At 41.5% G+C, this 19,685-nt stretch overlaps 1 protein-coding gene across 2 annotated transcripts; it reads right to left on the bottom strand.

Annotated features, from left to right (window-relative positions):
* Nucleotides 1-454: 454 nt before the first annotated feature.
* On the bottom strand, nucleotides 455-19,351 carry LOC139930770 (phosphatidylinositol transfer protein beta isoform). Of its 2 annotated transcripts, XM_071924053.2 has the most exons (12): nucleotides 19,294-19,351; nucleotides 15,074-15,104; nucleotides 13,683-13,828; nucleotides 13,387-13,478; nucleotides 13,189-13,196; nucleotides 12,815-12,889; nucleotides 12,583-12,666; nucleotides 8,280-8,357; nucleotides 6,293-6,403; nucleotides 5,971-6,093; nucleotides 5,169-5,247; nucleotides 455-3,375 (listed from the first exon to the last, which is right to left on the bottom strand). In XM_071924053.2, the coding sequence occupies exons 1-11, from the start codon at nucleotides 19,311-19,313 to the stop codon at nucleotides 5,200-5,202; spliced, it is 816 nt and encodes a 271-aa protein (XP_071780154.1). In that variant the 5' UTR covers nucleotides 19,314-19,351; the 3' UTR covers nucleotides 455-3,375; nucleotides 5,169-5,199. The 2 variants fall into 2 exon arrangements, with proteins under 2 accessions (XP_071780154.1, XP_071780145.1); XM_071924044.2 differs by lacking the exon at nucleotides 5,169-5,247.
* Between the last annotated feature and the right edge of the window lie 334 nt (nucleotides 19,352-19,685).

The following is a 19,685-nucleotide window of genomic DNA, read 5'->3' on the forward strand; positions in this document are numbered from 1 at the left end:
AGTATGTAATGCATTTCAAAACAATTTAACACACGTCGATCTACATCTTGGAATGAACTTTTTGAACTAATTGTGTATTAGACCACAGTAGCCGGAGGATCTGGACACAACATTATGGAAACTACATCTCACAATATGTTGTGTGATATATTATGATGTGTAGGGGCCTCCTGTTGCCACCAGCAGGGCCAAAGGGTATGCAGGCAGAAAGAGGGAGCTCTTTAGCAGTGGAGGTTTTATAAGAAGAGAAAAGGGACGTTGACACATCTCTTTGGCCAAGCTATCAGCATGTCCACTGGTCTGAAGGAAACACGAACACTCAGGGGAAGGAGCCCGACCCCATCCCCTTAGGCAGACTTCATCTCAAACACACACACACACACACACACACACACACACACACACACACACACACACACAATGTAACAAACCAAGTCAGAATCAGAAAGGAAAAGAGCTTTGAGGTGAAATTTATTTGATATACAGATACAATGTGTAGACTTCATGGCACACAAAAAAGATCTACAGAAAGAAAAGGCACAACATATTATACATTCACTACCATGTCCCCTGAATTTCAAAAGATGATCAGAAACATTTAAAAGCAAGCAGTTTAGAAATTAACAGTTGTAGATTTCATAAATCATGATCAGACTGTAGTTTCTTTTCCTTGTGAAGACTCCCTCTCCCACAACATTGTCTTGGCAGATGGTAAACCATTGATTTAGGTTGTATTGGTTTGCCATTGGGTTTTCTATTCAATAGACAGCAGGGGTCGTAAAGATCAACTTGGAGACATTGATCATAATGAAGACCAGTCGTTTCGCACATTTCGCTCTTTGAGAGGTATGCATGATATCTCAATACAGTTACAAACACCAACTGGCTTTAGATGTCTTATATTCTGTCATATAATGTAATAGGCTACATTACAACCACCTCCCACTATGTTAAGACTGTATTGCCATATTGCCCATGGAAAGCATGTGGTACAGTAAAGGCAGTGATACAGAGGACAGGTTTTGGGACAACTGATGAGTAACAGTATCCAAGGCTCCTCAACATTGCTGCATTGCTCACGTAAGAATATTTTGTTGCCATGAAAAATGTTGCCACATCTACATTGCTTCCAAAACTGCATGTATCAGCAGCCTAAGACAAGTGCTGAATACATGTAAACAAACCACATCAGAGATCCATTCATACTCTTTGGGCAAGCCATCAACCCATTACTGAGGAAGTGATCACATTCCCCCATGATTTACAGAATATAAAAAAATATCAGGAACCTTTACCCAAAATATTTAATTACATCTATGTTTAAAAAAAAAAGAAAAAGTTTGAGGTTGAATAGTAATCTAAGCCCCCATTCTGATCGCACAATTGAACAGACATACACACCGACACAAAAACTCAAAGAATAGCATTAAGGTTTGAGGATGAGGAAAACTGCTTGTACTGTATGTAACACTAGTGATGATCAACACTGCAAGCCAGCGCCACATGATTCTGGAGCCTTGGGGAAAAAAAGCACTGTGGACCTGGAAAGTCAAAAGAGACAACAATATGGCATTATATCCACCAAAACCACTGCTTTGAGGCAGAGATGTACATCTACAGCCCTCTGCAGCAACAACAGTGCACTGGCTGCAATTTGTTCTTATTGTAAGTTATCGCTGGCTGAAGGAAATGCACTAGCTTAAGTGCTGTGACACATAACAGGAGACATAAAGGGAATGAATTATGCTCCTACACCCTCAAGAAAATAAACAGTCATCACAAACTTATCAAACGACTTCTCTCATAAAGCTCTGAAATGAATACATGGATGGGCTCCTAACCAGGGAGTAACAGCTAAATAGCTAGTGCTAACCTTCAGACGGCAGGAAAAGCCCCAGTCTGAGACAAGGGAGGTAGCTAGAGCAATTGCTGGCGGCAGAGGTACAATGCGGTACATTTAAAAGGTCCAGAGATTAAGGCAAGCAGTGTGTGGTGCTGGTGTCGACTGGGTACGGGTAAGGCTGCTACGGCTCTGTAAACAGACCTAGCATGAAGCACACACGAGAGGCCTTGTGGAAACAGTCTACCTGTCGGCCCTGCTCAGCAGGCCTCACCAGCAGGAAAACGCACACCGCCTCAGAGAACCAGTTGAGTAAGGCGGGCCTCTGGGGCGGGCTGGGTGAGGTGGGGTGAGCAGAGCGGTGCAGTGCGGCTCGTGACAGAGGCTGGAGGGGTGTAGCACCATCTGTGGCTGTTTTTCAGTGCAGTTTTTCTCTCGGGACATCTGTTAGGGAGGAGAACGCTCTGTTGCATGTATGTGTGTTTGTGTTTAGAATAGGGAGTGTGTGGGGGGAAGAAAAAAAAACAACAGTGAGAGCTGTAAACACTTCCAAAGTAACATCCTTTAGTTGAACAAGCTTGCATGGATCTGCCCAGCTTGAGCTTTTAAAGAGATCAGTCACTGCAAAGGCATCCACACCTGTGAGTGTGTGAATTCAAGTGTTTTTGCCTATGTGTACAATGTATATGTGTCATAGGTGAGAGTGTGTGGGTTTCTATTAAATTTGCATGGGAGTGAGAGTGAATACCTGTACGGGCAAGATTGTCAGTGTTAATAAGATGCAGTGCTTTGGGGATGGTGAGGTGGGGAGGGGGAGGGATTACAATGGGCCAAGGCGCCAAGGGTGTTAGTAATCTCTTAATGGAGGTTGTGGCAGGAAGGAACATGAGTATGACAAACAGACAGACTCATGCTGGGGAATGCAAACCACTGAGCTACAGTATGTACAGCTAAAACAGAGGAAGAGAAAAAAGATGGAGGAGAGAGGCCAGGGAGGGCACCATCCTGAGAGGAATGTTTTGGAGAACATTAGTATAAAGGGAAATCAAAAATGGCCAACAGACTACAGAGGAAAATGTCCTCTCGGAGCAAAATGTAGTATTTGGTCCAACACCTGCCATAATGGAATCAAGCCAATTCAATTGCTTTGTAAATATTCATCTCCTATCGCAAGTAGCTCCTCTTCATATCCAGAGGGCTAGGTCTTGTCAATAACATGACGATGATAGCTGGCCTTTCTCTGCCCAGGAGATCAAAATTAACCGGAGCCTTATCAGCTAAGATCGTGTCGGTTTCTAGAAATCAATTCCTCGGTGGATAGAATGTCTATGATTGGGTGCAAGTCAGGGATCTGCTCTATTGATCGTCGGTAGCAGAGCACCCTCCTCCACAGCCTGAATCAGTTAAGGTAAAGGTGGCACCAAAAGAGCCCTCTTCGCAGTCTTCATCACTGTTGTCGTCATTGTCGTTTAAAATCCTTGGCCTTTTCACTCGTCTGCAGCACTGGTTCCTCGTATTTCACCCCGTTTGCGAAGCTGTGGTGTAAAATGGAGAGAAATAAACACACATTAGATTTACGTAAGCTAAACAAGTGAGGGCAGGTTTAGTGGATGCATGCGTCAACAAGTGGAACTCTGCAAGAATGGATGCTAGTTACTGTGAAGGAGCCAGGTTTGGAGTCATTATTATTATTCATTGTAGATGACTTTGGGTTTCACTACTTGCATCAGAAACCATAAAAAAAAATTGAACAAATTTCCTTTTACAAACTGAAATCTATAGCTTTTCTGAGAAAATGTCACTGAAAGGGTTCTTATCAAGCCCCTTGTTTGTCTTCTAGGTAGATAAAAGCATCACTTTCAGATTCTCCCACCCTGAGGCTGATGGCTTTAGAAAGTCAATTAGTGCTAGAATCTGATAGCCGAACACCTTAATGGAACAGTTCAAACCAACGGTGGCCCTAAACAGAGGAATAGACAGATCTGATGAAATGGCATGAGGATTCATCCTACCACTTCTCCATCCTTTCTTCCCATCCTCCCTCCCTTTTTCTCAATCACAGCACAGACTCCTTTTCAACTGCAGAATTCCATTTGTATGTTAATGAGGAAAAGGGAGCCATCTTGAAGGGCTTTCTCCCCCTCCACCCCTCATGCCTCCTCCCCTCTCCTCCACCAGCACCCTACCAATGTTAGCACACAGGCAGACAGACAGGCCTGTTAGGGCATCGCATCCACAACATGGTGTTTCTCACTCACCCAGTGCAGTCTCACCACAACAACCATGACATTACCACTATGTAGGCTTAGGCCAACATCTCCGCTCGACACCAAGCTAGAGTGTCTGCTCATTTCTGTCATAAGGAAATGGGATGTGTTAACACTCCTTCATACTCTGCTGTCTTATACAGGCGCACTGCGACCCTGCTGACCCTTGAGCCCAGAGGCTCAGGCCTAGTCGTCCTCCTTACCACAGCCCTCTTTGATGGCACCCGCCTGTTTACTTACTCCAGGGGAAAATGGGAAACACATGCCGAATTGGGCGAGATGTGAGGGGGGAAAGGCAAAGCACAAAATGCTCTATGTTGGTAGTAAGCCAGGAATGTTTGAGCCTGGCCCACTTTGGCCAGTCCGGCCCGGATTCCTCCCTTTTTCTCCTTGTACGGCCAAAAGCTCCCAGACTGATATTTAGAGCAGGGCCAAGAGGGAACCAGTGGTAAGGCTTTACAGAGAATGTGATACACAGAAATGAGAGCCTGTGATTCCAAAGAGGACTGTTTTTCTTCTCTGCCTTGTATTCTCTATGGTGAGTCGTTGGACTGCAGGTACAAGGCTTGAGTAGGCCTTTTTTGTATGTTTTTGACTGCCAGCCACCTCTTAAAAAAAAAAAAAAAAAGAGCTTGTGTGATTCTGAGAACAGTCTGCACAGATGTCTGGATATACACAGAGATTGAGAAGGCACTTACATTCAGAGGCGTGCACACATACACTCACAACACACACTCACACAAACCATGGCAGGGAGTTTTTCACTGGGTCAGCAAAACACTTAACGACCTGGCAAATGCTTCATATTTCTCTGAGATCTGGTGTTATTGATTAACTAATTCAGACTGAGCTATGGAGGTGCACGTGAATACATGCACACGTGCGCACACAGACAGTGGACCAAGAACCCTTTCACAACACCACCGTATAGAGTGAGAGTAGCATAGCCATGCAGCAATAGAGAAACCCCAGAGGGAGCAGACAAGGTATCCATGAGACTTGGCAGGGAAGGAAGTAAAATGGCCTCTACCAGTCTCTGCCTTCCAGCAGTTAAGACTTACACAGCCACACTCAGACCCACACCTGGCCTGGCTACTCTTCTGCAGCCTTTGTGCCTCGTACAGAGCCCTTCTTACGCATCTAGACACAAAATCACAGAATCAAGGAGGTTCTATAGCACAGAATCAGGAAGCCTGTGGGCCAGTTAGGGTTAGGGGGAAATGGGGAAAGGGTTCCCACTGAAATAATATTCTAAATGTTCACAACTTTCTGGTTATGAAAGTTGTGATGCAAGCGGAAGGTAGTCATACATCTAAGGCATACATGCTTTCATTTTGGGTGCAAAGGATAAAACAAAATACATTTCATTTGGAAATAATGATCAATACGATTAGCAGTGCAAGAACAATGAATATAAAATTATGATGTAACGCATAAATCGTAGGACAGTGAATCATGAGGATTTTGAAAAAATAAATAGTATGGGTAAAATAGCTGAGGGAATGTTGGTACTATAAAATGGAAAATGTTGGAAGTAGAAGGTTAAGAATCCTATTGGTTGAAGGGGTCATTTTAATGTTAAACATTACAGCTCAAATATTATAAAAGGGAAGGAACTTCAAGAAGTTTGACTGAATCATGGCAACTCAAAAAGGAGGTTGCGCTACAAAAAAAGCTAGTCTGCTGCTAGTCTATTAGACTCTTAAGTCAGCTGAATTGGAGACAAAAGCCAGACCAGGTTATACACGCAGGTCTATCGATTGATCTGCAGCCACAGCAAATGTTAGACCGTGGCTGATGTGTGCATCACATGCATGAGTTATTTTTTATTTGGTTCAATTGTTACTGTTTGTGTACACATACCTCCTCCAGCTCCTTCTGTGTGTCCGCCTCCATCCGCCGGATGTCATCCATACTCAGCTCCACCCAGTTATCAATCCAGCAGAAGAGCTGGCGGTGGAAGTTAGTGAAGATCCTCTTCTCTTGCTGAGGGAGACAATGGCAGAGTCTTGGTCAGTCTTGATCACAGCAAAGCAGAGAGGTACGCTATGACTTCCTAGTCCAACTGCAAATTGGCACTCTTTGCTTTAGGGTATTCTGAGTAGTAGTAGCATGAGTATATATAGTTTGAGCAGAGATAACTGAAAGTGTGATGTTTAACTGTGAGAAAACATGTCCTCCTAACCTTATGGATGAAGCTCTCCACTTTGGTCTGCAGGCCCCACCACTTGAATTTGACTGTGACCAATTTGTAGGCACACATCCTCGGGCAGTCAGTCTTACTAACCAGCTCCTTCTGTTGGGGGAAAGAACAGCACAAGAATGACAAGACAGAGTTATTATCCATCACATTTCAAAATGCAATATGAATAAATATCACAGATCTACCAACAAAAAGTTGATACAAACTTTCCAATGTGGGAACACTCCTAAGAGAGCAGAGGACTGAAAGAAAATCATTTTAGACTAATCTCAGCTGCATTCAAAGCTAAAATGGCATTAATACATAATGCTTTGGGTATGGAGCTTGCTGAAATAATTATCAATATGAAGATGTGCAGTGCACAGATAAAAGTCCCCTAATCTACAACACACTTTCTAAATCCATCTGCTGCTTGCACTCTGCCGCCCTGTGAAGAAGAGGCGAAGGAGGAAGAGAGGGGGGGGGGGTGGAGGGGGGAGAAGGAGCAGAGCAAAGTGGATAAACTCCAGATGAAGGGACCATTTCTCTGCCTCCGCCCTGACAGCGACACCGTTCCCGACAGGCATGCCTTTGTGGCCACGGAAGGCAGATAAAACGGCGCTCGCGTAGCGATAAGGGCGTCGCGGTGCAAAGCTGGTTACATTATTAACACCTAGGACCTGCTCGCCCCCAGAACACACACACTCTCCCTCTGAGAACACCTGTTTAATTAATCACTTCATTCTGGCTCGGCATTCCAGGAGAAAATGCCACAGACCCGCCTCAATCACCCCCATCCCGCTGCCGTTTGATGCTACGATCATGGAGGAGAGCAAGAGAGAGGGGGAAATGAGAAACATTTCTAAATTTGCAGTGGGTTTAGAAAAGTTGTCATCGCTAAAGGAGAACTTCACATGAAACGGATTCCACATCAAAACACTTACGGTGACATTTCTTCTTTCCCTCTCTGTGCCCCACTCAAAGGAGCAGGAGTTTTCAGAAATACAAAGGGTACCGATATGCAAGCATGTGTGCATGCAGAGATAGACAAGAGTTTTATTGCTCTGAGAAGCTGGCAGAAATTGTGCCTCTGTTGTCACATAACTACTTTTTTTTTTCCACCTTTTCAAAAACAGTCTTTTTCCATGTCCACAGCGGACGGGAAAGTGATCTAATTAAAAACACAAAATAAAAAGTTGTGCTTCTTTATTCATACTTTTTAAAGCTGTTTGGCTGCCTTTGTTCTGTGAAAGTACTTGAAGCAGAGGAAAGTTTCCCATGGTGAACTTTGAGGGCTCCACTGCAGAATAGAAATTCTCAGTGCTCTAACAGTGAGCTGGGCCCGTTTGTGAGGCTGCAGGGTATGGTAGGGTTTAGAGGGGAAGCAACAAAACTCCTGATAAAGTTTCTCTATGTGGATGACTGAGCTGTGTCATCTTGACTTTTTACTTTCCATCAAAAGCACATCAGTCATTATACAGAATTGCTTCCTTGTCAAATTTAGTATCAGTGCCCACACACACACACACACGTACGTGTGCCCTTTGCTATTTCTGTCTCCCTCTCATTTTCACACACAGTGCATGCAGACGAGGGTTACACAGAGTCCTGGCTGAGAGTGAGGAGGTGGGAAGAGCTCAGACAGGAGAGCCCTAATCTGACCTGATGACTTGCCATTTCTATTACGTCCAATTAGAGCTAGGAAAGGGGTGATTTGTCTTCATCAAACTGCAGCCTTACAGCTCTGCCACAGAGCCTACTCCAGCCTTCCTCCTCCACGCGCTCTGCTGTATAGCACAGTACACATTAGCCATTCTGATGATTATTGGCAGTGTTGCTGGTCTGGGATTAATATACATTCTTACCATCTCAATTACAGATAAACAGTGGCTTTACTAAACAAACAAAATGCTAGAAGGTTATCACACTCCTTTCACTCCCCCATGACTCTCACTGCTCTCCTCCCTCCCATGGTTCACAAGAGCAGTACCTTCCAGTTGGGCCCAAGGGGTCCTCTGCCAGTCTTGGCTGACTTGAATATGGCGGGGTCCTCATCTTGCTTGTAGTCCTATAGTGAGAACAATTTATATTATTAACACAAAAATCCACAAAACCTAATAGCATTAAACAAAGTTTGCATTTTACATTACTGCAAGCGCCTTTAAAGTCACCAAAAAATAAATTAATAAATAAATAAAAATTCCACGGTGTGTTGCTTCTGTAATTAAACGTATTTCCAGTTGACACACATCGCTGGCTTTATCAAAAGTCTGTGGTATTATTAGTTTGAATTGTTTGTATGCCTACTGGTACACCATGAAGTAAGCACTAACAAATACACCGTTTTCCCAGGAAATAAAAATAAGGGGATTTTGATGTTTTGAAATATTTTGCCATCCATTGTTAAATAGATGTACATTATGATATGCAGAATTAGCTAACAAGGTGAAAATAGATTTTTTAAAATGTTATTGTGACTTTACAGTCTGTCAAACACTATGAGATGTCTATGAGCATTTGTCTTGCTGTTGACTGCTCTAAGCTAAGGAGCGCAGCAGTCACTGCCACTGGAGGGCCAAGAGTAGTATAGCCCCTTCTCCAAAACCTAGCCAATCCTTCTTCTCTAGGCACCCCAGATAGATTTCCATGCTGCAGGACCAGAGCACAGTCCAGCCTTGTGCAACCTCTCTTAGACCCCAACCTTGGTCCATGGGGCCCCGGCCCTGCACAATGGCTCTAGGCTGCATTGGCTAGGAGATGGGAGCCTGTAAGGTCTCGGGTTGTTGATGCCACCAGCAAATAGCTTTGCTAAGATTATAGATGGCAGGGTGACTCTGGTGCCAGTGCGTGCAAGAGAATGTGTGTGTGTCTACTTGCATGTGTGTTCATGAGTGCTTGTGTGACTGTACATGCAAGCATTCATGTGGGGGGGTGTTGCCAGCAGCAGAGTATCCACTGCCATTTCTCTAAAATTACCCCTAAACAGGATGAGGAAAGTGTAGCTACCCTCACGCATGATAAAGTGTGTGTGTGTGCGTGGTGAGTACAGCTGTACCAACCACAACAGCACTCCATATGCCCTATATACATACAGTCATGTCCTGCCAAACCCATTTCACTGAACTACTGCATCCCCAGTACGCAGTAGGATCTGGGTCCCACGGTAGGGAGCTTTAAGTATATAGAAAAATATTGAGCACACATGCCAGACTAAGTACACACATGACAAACACTCTTCCTTTCCGTCTCTAGTTGCACAACGCATTTGGAAGAGCACAGAGAGAAGGGCAAAGTTGACTTCATAAAACTGGCAAGAAAAAAATGGTAATACAAATAAATGAAATGGCTTTCAAATTATCAACAGCTCAAGGGCCTAGCAATTTTAAATAAATCATGATGCGCCTGCAGCTAAAAGCTACTTTTCAGGGCTATCGGCCGACAGGAGGGTGCCAAACGAGTGGAAAGCGATAGACATGCACCCCTACACACACACAGTAATTTGGCTGTTTTAATGCTGAGAGCTCCATCACTATAACAATACACTGTGCTGCACTAATGAGGTCTGTGAATCGATGTGCCATGGTAGACGAAAAGGAGCTACTCCTCAAGTAAAAGAGTGTGTGTTCGAGCGAGAGTGTGTTTGTGTTGTGTGTGTGTATTTGTCTAGTTCCGGCATACGGAGCACTGTGAGCCTTAATTACACTAACAAACTCATCTATGCTGGCGGTACGCCCCAGGCCCTGCAGCCATGCCTGAGGCTGAGGGCTGATAGGGCCCTCAGACACAACACACTCCTCCAGCAAGGCAAACACGTCCGCCTCGTTAACTACCCACCGCAAACAAACATGTACACACACAGTACCAATGCTGCTCAGGCAAATAGCCACACATATACACACAAACGCACATACAGAGCCACAGTGAAATGAGGCAATGTGATGTCAAATAACAGCAATAATGTGTAACACTTTCAAATAGGATTTCAAAGACTCAAAATGGAGGATTAACAAAAAGCCATACATATTTTCTATTTAAAAATATCACTGAGATAATCTTGGGTACGGTTGATCTGTTTGTGTCTGTGGCTTTCAAATACAAAGACTTCAAAGATTCAAAATGAAACATTAGCAAAAATCTACACATATTTTGTATTTCAAAATATCACAGAAAGACCACTAAAAGGGATCCTTTAGTCAGATGGAGACCAAATGCTATCAACAGATAATTCACTTAAGATTAATGTTTAACCTTAATCTGCTAATGATTAACCTACTCTGATAATCCAATTTTATTTGGTGAGAGAAAATGTGAGCCATTTCCATCATTTGGTAGCCTGAAAAAGCCATGTTTCATCATTCAGACAATTTGTTTTTTTATTAAAAATGATTTTCAATCTCTCAGCAGAACGTTTGAGCAAGGAAACTCACACTGATGTTATAATAACTGTGCCTCCCCGTTGACACAGCATTAGATCTAGAAGTATAGTTTCCTCTATACAACTTATGACGGTGATTAAAAAATATTCCGAAGTTGTTCATAAATTACTGATTAAAAATCCCAATATTAAATTGACCAGCAAATGGCAATGTACTGTATCGAGCACCATAATAACAGCACTTACAAGAGCTTGGAATGCAACAATAGTTTCAGAAAACTGTTTTATTTGTAAGCTGAATAACAGCTTGAGGCCTCGTATGGCCGGAGGCACAGATCTACACACACACTCTATCAATAAGTCAATCAAGTCAATGGCAGCCAAGGTCAATATGTAATTTTTCAAATGCAGGCTACATGAAAAATGAGCTAATTTCATCTGTTTTTTAACTCACTTTTAAGAAAGAGTGATAGTCCTAATTTTATTAGCAAAATTCTAGCGCAAATGACAATCTTGTACATTTACCCACAAATTACACTAGGGGTGTGTGGGGGGTGATGCAGGTTGAGTCGATACACCAATACATCGTGATTTTAGGTTTTATGATTCAGAATAAATTCAGCAAATCCTGATTTTGTTATATTACAGAAGGGCATATTTCATTCTTTGCTTTTATTCTTTGCTGTATATGGCACTCGATCAGACTACAGTTGTCAAGCGGAGACTCTCTACTCCGAAATGCAGCAAAATGATCAATAGGAAAGGTGGGTGGGAATAAGCCAGTGCCAGCAAATCTCAAGGTAGATGTTTGGGAGCATTTTGGATTCAACACAAAAAGGAGCGACAAAAACTCAATAAAAGTAAGGTCAGCTGTAAGCTTTGCAATTCAGTATTAAATTACTGAATTTACACACCAGACCAGACACCAGTCGGATGTTAAATCTGACGGAACTTTACCTCAAGTTCAACTCACCAGAGCACAAAGAGTGCATTTTCAGCGTATCTGTGTTATTTCAGTGTACTTAAGTACAGAAGTGCGCCTTATTTACTTATAATTTGCCTAACGGCCCTGCTCCACTACAGCCATTGGGCATCAGGCATTGCCATTGAAGGAATGATTCCTTTAAAAAGCAATGAAAGATGCTCCACTGCTCGCGTTGCGTCCGATGGCTGCGTCCAAAAAAATAAATAAATAAATAATTTCAATTTCAGTTCAATTCTCGATGGCTAACCCACGCATTCTCCCTCAATGAAATAAATATATATAAATAAATATAATATAAAAATATATATAATAAAGTTGATATTGGTTGTTTTCTGGTGTATCCATTCACAACGTCACGCGCCCTGTGGAGCAGGGAGAACTGATTGGAGCAACACTGATGGCAACACAACGTGGCGCTGGTCGTGGAGCTCCAGAGTAATAAAGAGGAGTGGAAATATTAAAATCAATTTTTCCATTCAATTTATCCCCTAATCCATCTCAATAATGTAAATAGCCCTGTATCACAATACTAAAAAGATACTGTATAGTCTGTATCAACTCGAGGCAAATTTCAGTCATATATACTCTATATCATATCATTAATCTGAAGTACTGTATCAAATCATATTGTGATCCACAGTATTGAAATCAAGTCATATTGTGAGTCCCCGACAATGCCAAGCCCTGAATACACACAGTACTTTTTCTGTCCAAACAGTAGTAGAAAAATATGGCCTGTTGAAAGGCAGATTTTGTACATAAAACAAACAAAATGAAAGAGCCGATTACTTCTAGTTTAAAAAACCCCATTAGAACACTGCTAATGTTAAGTGGATTAGGTTGGCAGATAGGTTGGTAATGACCAGGCCTGTCCACATGGAGGTGCCAAACTGTGCTTTATCCAGAATTTGTCATAACAGAGGTTCTACTTACACCAGGGGTCACTTGATCCCTGTCTGCAATGTCAATGGGCACAACTTCTACAGTCTTCCACGTGGAACTGTCTAGTTTATGCACCTGACAAACACAAACACATTTGTAAAATAACAGCATACAAATTCAAAGCCCATCTTCAAACAGGATATTTTCTTCAGAAACATTTACAGTGATATATCTATAGTGTAAAAAAATTAACTGTGCATGAGTGTGACATGGAGATACTCACATTTTCTTGTGTTCCAAGGTCAGGTTTGTGCCATGTCTCAATCTTAATGATGAAGTCGTCTTTCATATACTCATTCTGGAAGGCAGAAGTAGAATATCAGAAAACTGGAGGTATAAAAGCAATCTTAATTTACATTTCTGTTGAATAAAGTCACAAATCCACAAGGTTTAAATGTATCTAGGCTACTGAGTCAGGAATTTAAATACATGGTCATAGACACACTTCAGTAGGACTTCTTATCTAATATAGTCACCAACACATTGAGTAAACTAAGAATTACTACAAATTTACTTGAAGGAATATGCTGGTAATTTAATCCCTGGCAAACTGATGTCAAATGAAACAAAACAAAAGCCGTTTTTCAGGCTACTCACCGTCACAACTGGATCAGGGTTAAGCATGAGGGGAGAGGAAAATTGGGATAAGACATCATACCATGTGAATTGTAAAAAACATATAAATTCATGCCAATAGAAAATATATGGCCATCACTTAAGTAACAATGTATTTAAGGGTTAAGGGAAAAGGGCCAAGGGAAAGGCAAGGTGAAGTCATGTTGGGAGAGGACTCACTGGTTCTGCAGTAGGGGTAAGCATTCCAGGCCTTTTCATGGAATACCAGGGAGCCATCAGGGGCAAACAGCTTGACAAACCCAGGGACTTTACTGCAGGACGGGGAAAAAGGATGGGAATGGGTAGGTATGTGCGAGGATATTGTGCAGGTTTCACTATAAGGAATAATGTACAAGCTTCTCTTCACAGGAAAGACAACACTGCCACTGGCTGGCAGCACAGAGCTATTACACTATCAGCAGGAAATGTCTAGGGTACAGAAGTCTGATTCAAATAGAAAAAAAAAAGGCAAATACCTCTTTAAGTGGTAGATTTTGTGTGTATACTGTCCTTTCTCGCCGTCTTTTTCATAGGGCTCATTCTTGAGAACCTCGATGCCCTCACCACCACCCGTCTCATTTTTACTGGCTTCAGCCACTGAGAACAACTGTCCCACTTGATACTGTAACACAAAATAACACAACTTTAGCAAATAAATACAAACAAATTAATCCTAACTCAACAAATAAAAAATAATCAGGCAGGAAAATAAACTCGGGTTGGTCTAAACTAACTGGCTGATGCAACACTGCCTTTAGGGCTCCAGGTTAAATGAGGCGTACAAAATGGCCTGAATTAGGCTAAGGGCTCTAAACAAGCATTTGCATTTCAGCCTATTTACTGAAAATGTTTACATTACAAGTTATATAGGGACCACGAAATCAGACTTAGTATCCAAGTAAGTTGTGTGACTGCGTGCCATCTCGATTGTTTTTTTATGTTTTGTTTTTTTTAAAGCCCCTTGGTTTTGTTTCTCTTACTCACAAAATATAGATTTTTTCCTTCTTTGTGTTTTTATCATTGTGTTGTTATCAGTTTTATCACTTAACTTCTGTGTTCACTGTGCAAATAAGCTAAGGCTAACCAAGTAAGATGTGTGATTTTGGCCTGCTGTGGCTCTATAGATTTACAACATGGTGACTAAGCCTTCCACACAACTGAACACCCAAATAAGCTCATGTCAGACCTATGAGGTGGAGTGACAGCCTTTCTTCAATTAGGCTGCCATGTTTCCAAATCAAATTGCAATGCAGACCAGCCCAAATCTGGACTGAATCCCAGGGTTTTATTTGCATCTCAAACTCAAAGTCAATCTCACACGCTGCGGGCCAAAATTACTAGTTTGAGTCTCCTGTTATGATGGGTTGGACAACAGACGGTGCAACAGAAGGATATTTGTTTGCTTATTTTTCAGCCACTACAAAACTCCAACAAGTTTTCCTCCCCTCAAGAGAACACTTATTTTTCAATTATTTGGACTGAGCTTTAAAATCTGGCCCCAATTGCCAACAGATTTTGTTGCCATATAAAGGCAGGAGGGTGAGAGTCTGGGATTCATAACAATCCTTTATAAACAAGGGAAACAATTGCCTGCTCTTGTAAAAGAATCACAGGAATTACAAATAATGTCTTATTTGGATAGGACTGTGTTGCCCTCATTACCAGTAGCCGCACAGACAGGAAAGGATAGCGCTGGATTCATTGATGGCCTCTACTCATTGTGGATATAAGGCTATTATTCTAAAAAAGGTGTATTACAAAGATTTGTTGTTGCTCATATTTCCAAGACGACTCATTTTAGTAGCTGTTGATTGTTGGTTGCAGCATAATTAAAATCCATGTGCGATTAAAAAGTTTGAGTACTCACCTCTTCAACACTACAGGGTAAAACCACACGGCTGCAGAAGAGAAGAAAGATGAGAAATTATTCACAAAACAGGCTTATTTGTGACTTAGACAAGTTACTAAATATTAAGCAATTCTGCCAGAAGCATTAAAAATCCAAACAATGTACAAACTTCCATTTCAAAACAACATTACACTCCAGGAAGGTATAAACAAAACATTAATTCCTCTTTTCATAAGGAGGACTAGGGCAAGTCACCTGTCTGTCACCCTAAACTCCTACAGAAAGATTTAATCATTCTCTTCTTATGCATGGTCGGTGCCTCATAACACGGCAGCCCTCTGGCCATGCCACAGCCCTGTGCGCTCCATGGCGTTAGACACAGCCTCTACAATGCACAGAGACCGCCCCACTGCTAGGGCACAAGAAGCCAGTCGTGGTCACACTTCCTGAGGAAAAACTACTGCCGCCCAGTTAGGCACACTGCTGACTTCAGCAGGATGAGAGGGACTCATCACCAGAGCAGAGTGGAAAAATGAAAGCTGAGATTGGATATGGTTAAGAGATGAAGAAAATAGCAGCGAGAAGGGGCAAGAGGGGAAGAGGAGAAAAGGGGCTGAATTATGGGAATGGAAAGTAGTAGTAACCTATTTTGGGACAAAAATGCAGTTTAGAAGCAACTGTGCCGCACAGACTTGGGATAGAAACAGCCTCTTTTTTTAAATTTTTTATTATTTGTTCATAGACCAACTTTTTCAAGTTGATGTGTTGTCATTTCAGGTGAAATATTTGGAATTGATTTTCCAATTGGATACTGCTACATTTCTCAAAAGCCAACAATTTTAAATATCCCAAATGATATTTCAGGGGTGTGGAATATTTAAAACTTTTAAATATTTCTGATTATTTATCAACTCTGACACTGATGGGTGCGATTATCTAATATGAAAAATTTTAATTACTTTATTTATTTATTTCGTTTTTTACATAAGGTATTTGATTTTTGAAGAAATACTTTCTTTTTATTGATGTGTAAAAGTACTGTGTATATTCATCTTAGCTGTGGTGTCCCAGCAGATTTCTACTTCAGGGTGTGGTATGCTGTGCCCACACCAAAATGACATAATTTACCCCGTCAAAGACGAAGCTGCACAGTGACCACTAACCACACAGTGCAAGGGAAATAAGATAGGCAGAGGAAGTTCTAACAAAGCATAAAACTAATGTGACCCCGTATTCTACTTTGGCACTACACACTTTAATGTCTTTCTTCCTTACCGCACTATTTCTACTCAAGTGCACTTTCATGTAGCCTAACATAGCCAGAATGTCAGTTTTGTCCAGATTAAACAATAGCCTATTTATAATTGAAACAAGGTTAATCTTCATAATGAGACCCAGTGACAGATGGGACTGAGAGCTGCAGTATTACAATAGTGACAACTGCAAGACAAGGTTTCATGATGGGTGATGAATATGACTTTCAACACCATCAGTGCCAGGTGCACATCATGGCACAGGCACGCCATACTGAATGGTTCTGAAACTTGAACAGGAACATGGTTTTGAAAGGAGACATGGACTTGACAGCAGTGCCTTAGCACAACTGTACATGTGGATGTAATGTAGCCCAATATATAGTATGCAAACAAATGCAAAGTTGGTTAAGTGCACCCCCTACAATAGTTCAGTTTACACTAATTTCAGAATTTTGCCCAGAGCCAGATGTGTCATGACAGTGGCTGGGCTGTATGCCTCCAGTAAGACTGTCTAAAAAACAAAGACAAAAATCATTAAGTCGGACAATACATAGAACACTACAAAAAATACCCTCCTTGGGACATTTTAGATTCTTAAGGGAAAAAAGTATTGTTTGATTAATCACATGGTTCCTTTTAAATTTGTGTAAAGAAAAAAAAAAAAAAAAGACGAAGATGTAGATACACTGAAGTGTGCACAAGCTGAGTGCATACAGGTTTAAAAAAAAAAAGTTTCTTGATAAAGACCTTTTCCACACAAGTGACTGGACTCTTGTTTACAGTCAATTATAAAATATGAATGATCATAGGCTAATGCTGTGTTCAAAGTCTGAATTTGTAAATTCCCAGTTGGCAAGTTGTAATTATGCCCACCGTGTGTTCCAGTGGTCAAGCATGGAAAAACCAGGGAAGAAACATGGACGCCCACAAGATTTAATTTGGCCAACATAAGCGACTGTTACAGCTAATGTTATGTCAGTGATACTTGGCAATGTTACCTCGGTACCACAGAACGTTAGCAACGGTAAGTGCAACTTTATATTTCAAACTCATGTTTAACCACCACACAGGTGTTTTGATAGATTTAAGCTCATGCAATACACTTGAGTGTATTTTGAGGATTATAAACATGTTAAAAGAGTTTCCGACTTTCCAACATCTCTGGAACGCAGCATAAAAAACAGAATCTACATGGCTTTCAGAAGGTGTCACCCACTCCTCTATGCACAAAGGAATAACAAGGAGTTGTTAGACCTAAATTAATGGACTTAAGAATTGCCATTTAAACCCAAATCAGAGTTGTTTAGAGTGCAAATATAGGGTTGCAACACACATAGGCTATATGCAGGGAAAAGTTTTGGGTCACATGTAAGGAATATAAGCAATGAAGCTTTGAGTTCAAGGCATATTGCTGAGGTCTAATCATCGAACCTATGTCTAACAGAAATACGGACAGGATTAAACTTCAAGGGCCAGACCAAATCCGTTGACCATGCCTCAACATTCCCACACGGCTACGCTAACTCCTCTCCAATCACCTGTCATCTGCTTGTTGACAAAGTTTAAGCAAATTAGGCCTAAATGACCACGCCTAAGACTAACAATGTGTTTCAAAACTGTGCAGCTTAACAAAGTTTGCTAGAATTGGGCTACATTACATTCTAGAATTCAATCTCATTCCCAATAGCTAGACTAAGGAGCCTGGGTTTGTGTTATACTCAGTTATACTACTCCCCATCAACAACTTCTAATCTGATTTGTTAGGATATGATGTCACATCCCTGTGCTATATGACTTTTTTTAAAAGTAAGGAAATGAGTGCTGACACCATGACATCTGAGTTATCTTAATTTACAAACGACAAGGAGAGACAGAAATGTCTCATATAAAAATGTTGACTTTGTGATCTTATTCAAAGGTCAATGCAGGTGGTGGGTTATGATGTGAAAAATAGACACCTCATTGCCAGGGCAAGGCAAAGACATGTAAGACTATTGGCTATGACAACTAAGGAAGAATATATTGATGTTTCTTTAGCACTGTTGCATTAACAAGGCGTTGAACTTTCCTGGGTGAGCTACAGGTGGAAATAACCATCCTTGTACTTCAGATCCAACAAACTCAAATTCCAATAAACAAATAAATAAAAAAGAATAAAATAAGAAAGGCAATGGGCTGTCTAGCCGGCTCGTTTCTGTGGCAAGGATATCCAATATAAATACAACTCCACTAACGTTACGGTATCACTACCTTGTGGCTGTGATTTTGTGGTTTGACATGTTTTCCCAATATGTCAACATGAGCATCTTCTGACTAAAGTTCATGACTCAGTTAGCTTGCTAGCTACCGTAACTTAGGTTGAATACTAAACATACAACCGTTAGCTAGCTAATTTGAACAGTTTACTAGGACAAACAGTAGCCTGTTAATCAAAGTCTAGCTTATCTGAAGTAAGATTAGCTGACGGCGACACAGGTTTATGCGTGGCTAAGTTAAGAGCAACGTTGCTAACAAGCTAAGCTAACGCCGTTAGCTGCACTCGTTTATTTCCCATTCCTGTTCCGATAGTTTTACCGTTAGGTTGGCTAGCTAACGTGAGCTAGTTAGCTCAGGTTGGGTAAAGTTTGCTAGGTCGAGGCAAGAAATCACAAATGTCAATCCTCTAATCTTTTAAACATCAGCACACCCACTGTTATAAACTTGATTTTGAAGAGGGCCACTAGTTTACATGTGAGAAAGTGTGTTGGAAAGCAGCTGCTGTCACACAGTGCCGTGCTGCTGTCAAAGCCGGTAGGCCAGAGCAGCTCTTGAGCAATCCCACCCTTCCCTCGTGTGTTTGACAGACATTTGGAAAATATATAAAGTTTTCATCTGTGCTCAACCGCTCAAATAACCGCAGGACTTAATAATAATTGCTAGTAACAAGACTACTGTGCCTCAAAATCAATTATATAACAGTTTAGAGAGAAACATTGTACTTACTACTCCTTGATGAGAACCATCGTCGCTTCTCGGGTACAGCTACTTACTCCTGCTGACGTCACGAGCTGCTAAGAACGATTCCCTGGTCCCGCCCCTCGTGGACTGTGATTGGTGGAACGAGGGCTAGACAGACCTACTAATTACCATTAGCCAATTAAAATATCTCTTCAGACCGCCTGTACATCGTACAAACTCCACTGGGCTTCATCCGTCCGGGCACTACTGATGGTCATCATATTCTATTCCCATCTATTACTCATATGAGGTTTATAACTGAGCAGTAATTGGAAGGATTCATTTCAAAATACTGATTATTGGATGTAATCTGCTTTCTGCTGTAGAGACTCTGGTGGATAAATACTTGCATAATGACTTGTCCTTGGACGTGTCTT

Source organism: Centroberyx gerrardi, chromosome 8, assembly GCF_048128805.1.
Source record: "Centroberyx gerrardi isolate f3 chromosome 8, fCenGer3.hap1.cur.20231027, whole genome shotgun sequence".
Classification (NCBI taxonomy): domain Eukaryota; kingdom Metazoa; phylum Chordata; class Actinopteri; order Beryciformes; family Berycidae; genus Centroberyx; species Centroberyx gerrardi.